Raw genomic sequence first — 3752 nt, 5'->3', positions numbered from 1 at the left:
TCTCCGAATGAAAGATACATTACAGTGCCAAACGTAACCCAGCTCTGTCAGTGTAATAAATTCATGAGTAACCTATGTCCCTTTAAAGAAAGAACGAAAGAAAGAAAGTCCTATGTGTGGCCAGTGACCTTGTTTGAAACAAGACAACTGGATTCGTCGTCGTCTATGTGTGTGTGTGTGTGTGTGTGTGTGTGTGTGTGTGTGTGTGTGTCTACAAAACGAAAGGATGGACAGAGGGGAGGCGGGCACGCCCAAAACGGAGCATTTATTTTTTATTTATTTATTTATTCATATATTGTTTTTGAATGACGCCTGTCTGTTGCTTCTTGCGCGCATCTTCGGTGCGCATCGCAATTGGCGGAAGTCGGGCGAAAGGTACCCAACGCCGGCGCGCCGTGGGCGGGCGGCGAGGCTTGTCTATAATCCCGAATCTCTCCTGTGGGCGGGAGCAGCAACAGTAGAGAGTGAAAGTGCATTGAAGAAAAAGAGAGTGACAGACGAGCGCGACGGCGGCGGATGAGGAGGAGGAGGAGGGGACGGGGCTGTGGCGGCGCCTGTAGCTGACCAGGGCTCGCAGAGGGGGCGAGGCGGCCGCCCCTGTACGCGCATCCAGCCGCGCATGGACGACCACCTCAGCCTCCTGCACTCACCCCCGCCGAGCGCCAGCAGAACCCGGGGCGACAACCTGGTGAACCACGGATACACCGAGACCGAGGCGGACGTGATGACGGTGGCGGCGTGTGACAACATGCTGGAGGAGTCGGCAGCGCTGCCGGGCCACCACTCACTGGACCGGTACGAGCCGGACCACGAGTGCTGCGAGAGGGTCGTCATCAACATATCCGGGCTGCGCTTCGAGACGCAGCTCAAGACGCTCTCCCAGTTCCCGGAGACGCTGCTGGGGGACCCCAAGAAGAGGATGAGGTACTTTGACCCGCTCAGGAACGAGTACTTCTTCGACCGGAACAGACCCAGCTTCGACGCCATCCTCTACTACTACCAGTCCGGCGGGCGCATCAGGAGACCCGTGAACGTGCCCATTGACATCTTCTCCGAGGAGATCCGCTTCTACGATTTAGGCGAGGAGGCCATGGAGAAGTTCCGGGAGGACGAGGGCTTCATCAAGGAGGAGGAGCGGCCCCTGCCGGAGAACGAGTTCCAGAGGCAGGTGTGGCTGCTGTTCGAGTACCCGGAGAGCTCGGGGCCGGCGCGGGGCATCGCCATCGTGTCCGTCCTGGTCATCCTCATCTCCATCGTCATCTTCTGTCTGGAGACGCTGCCCGAGTTCAGGGACGATAACCGGGACCCCATCACCGTTGCGCCGGCGATCAACGGCACGCTGCCGTATTTCGTCAGCCCCTTCTCGGACCCCTTCTTCGTGGTGGAGACACTCTGCATCATCTGGTTCTCCTTCGAGCTGCTCGTGCGCTTCTTCGCGTGCCCCAGCAAAGCCACCTTCTCCAAGAACATCATGAACATCATTGACATCGTGGCCATCATCCCCTACTTCATCACGTTGGGCACGGAGCTGGCGGAGCGCCAGGGCAACGGCCAGCAGGCCATGTCCCTGGCCATCCTGCGCGTCATCCGCCTGGTGAGGGTCTTCCGCATCTTCAAGCTGTCGCGCCACTCCAAGGGGCTGCAGATCTTGGGACAGACCCTCAAGGCCAGCATGCGCGAGCTGGGTCTCCTCATCTTCTTCCTCTTCATCGGGGTCATCCTCTTCTCCAGCGCCGTCTACTTCGCCGAGGCGGATGACCCAGAGTCGGGCTTCATCAGCATCCCGGACGCCTTCTGGTGGGCCGTGGTCACCATGACCACTGTGGGCTACGGGGACATGCACCCCGTGACCATCGGGGGAAAGATCGTGGGCTCGCTGTGCGCCATCGCCGGCGTGCTGACCATCGCCCTGCCCGTGCCCGTCATCGTGTCCAACTTCAACTACTTCTACCACCGCGAGACGGAGGGCGAGGAGCAGGCGCAGTACCTGCATGTCGGCAGCTGCCAGCCCCTCGCGGAGCCCGAGGAGCTGAGGAAGGCGCGCTCCTCCTCCTGCTCCTCGCTCAGCAAGAGCGAGTACATGGTGATCGAGGAGCGCGGCATGAACAAGCAGCAGCCCAACTTCCCCACCACCACCACCACGACCACCACCACCACCTCGGCGGCGCAGAACAACGCGCAGAACTGCGTCAACATCAGCAAGAAGATCTTCACAGACGTGTAGCAGCTGTTTTGTTTCGGTTTTTCCTCTTCCAGTCGTGGCCCTGATTGTGGAGGGAGAAGGGGTGGAGGAGGCAGGCAGGGAGTGAGGGTGCATGGTAGCGCGATGTGTGAGCACGCAGCTGGTTCTACCGAGGCGCACCGGCAGTAGCTGTGAGAGCAGCGCTGCTGGGTCCGATGGAAACAACAACAACAACAACAGAAGAAGAAGAAGAAGAAGAAGAAGAAGAAGAAGAAGAAGACACAAAGGAAGAGAAGGGACCCCCGTCCGTCTGCTCCATCCGAAGAACCGGGATCTGCTTTTTTGTTTTCATTTTTCAAGTGATCAGAATTCGCTCGGAGAAGGCTCCTTTTTTCTTTTTGAAAAAAAAAAGAAAAAAAGAAAAAAAAGAAGAAGAGATAAATTAACACCAGGATCTGCCAGCTCCTCTCTCAGTGTGAGCAAAGGGACCTGTTGTGCAATATTACAGTGTAGTCACCACAACAGAAGCTTTAGAACTGTGAAAGGCGCGCGCAGATCAGATGCTTCTTGAGTGACACGTCCCACGTTGCATCCACGTGCGTTCCGAGTCGTGATCCGCCAGTCATAGCCCCAGTGTATTATAGGCAGAGTCATTTAATAACAATCTGTGTGTGTGCTTTGAAACACATGTGACGTCTGAAAAGCAACAATGACAGTTCCTGCTTATATTATTCAATTAGACCGTCCTGTGCTATATGCCTTTATTGTGCGTTAAAGTCTAGTAAACGGTGATAATAATAATTATTATACTCCAGTATTATTATTCCTCAATGTGATCTGTCCAGGTAGGGTAGCCTACTTATTGCGCGAACGGCGCCCTGTGAAATGCAGGGGGCCAGCCGACTGTTAGCGTCTCGGTGTCTTCGACACACACACACACACACACACACACACACACACACACACACACACACACACACAAACACACACACGTGAGGCAGGAAAAACACGGCTCTCTCTCACGCGCACACGCGGCGATCAAAGATGGAGCGCGCTTCTCTTTGGACGCCTGAAATATAGCCCGCTGTGAAGCAGTCTCCATGGTGACGGACGTCTCCTCGGTAACCCCTGGTCACCGTTGCCATGGCGTTCTTGTTTCCACAGTAACCTCCCCAGATGGCTTTGGAATCTCAGATTCTTATCAATGGGGAGAGGGGGGGGGGGGAGGGAAGAAGGGGGAAAACCCGTCCCGTGTCTCCAACGAGGCTCCTCGGTGCGTGCGTAAAACGACAAAGCCTAGACTGGATCAGCGCCCCCCTTCGACGGAGCTCGGCCACTGACTCTTACCGTCGGCGAGACGCTGTGTTTACGACGGTGGCATCGTGAACTGAAAGTGAACCGGGCCGGAAGCGGAGGGAGCGCTTGAGGAATTATGAACGCGCTGGGGAAGCACGTCGCCCAGGCTGTCTGGAGCGCACTGCCACAAGAGACCAGCAGAGGCCGCAGTTCGCCCACTGTTGAGACTTGGTGAGTTCTGAGCACGGCCGCCACCTGTCCTAACACTGTTGCT

General features: G+C 56.6%; 1 protein-coding gene across 1 annotated transcript; it reads left to right on the top strand.

Moving 5' to 3' along the window:
• Positions 1-301: 301 nt before the first annotated feature.
• On the top strand, positions 302-2595 carry LOC142885830 (potassium voltage-gated channel subfamily A member 3). The gene has a single exon (XM_076022565.1). The coding sequence runs from the start codon at positions 620-622 to the stop codon at positions 2222-2224; it is 1605 nt and encodes a 534-aa protein (XP_075878680.1). The 5' UTR covers positions 302-619; the 3' UTR covers positions 2225-2595.
• The last annotated feature ends 1157 nt before the right edge of the window (positions 2596-3752 follow it).

This window comes from Nelusetta ayraudi, unplaced genomic scaffold (assembly GCF_046127955.1).
Source record: "Nelusetta ayraudi isolate G7.1 ecotype Tasmania unplaced genomic scaffold, CSIRO-AGI_Nayr_v1 ptg000012l, whole genome shotgun sequence".
Lineage (NCBI taxonomy): Eukaryota > Metazoa > Chordata > Actinopteri > Tetraodontiformes > Monacanthidae > Nelusetta > Nelusetta ayraudi.
This window is presented reverse-complemented; position numbering and strand designations above follow the sequence as displayed.

Coding starts and splice junctions, on each gene's coding strand:
- LOC142885830 (XM_076022565.1), top strand. CDS start 620: ATGGACGACCACCTCAGCCTCCTGCACTCACCCCCGCCGAGCGCCAGC.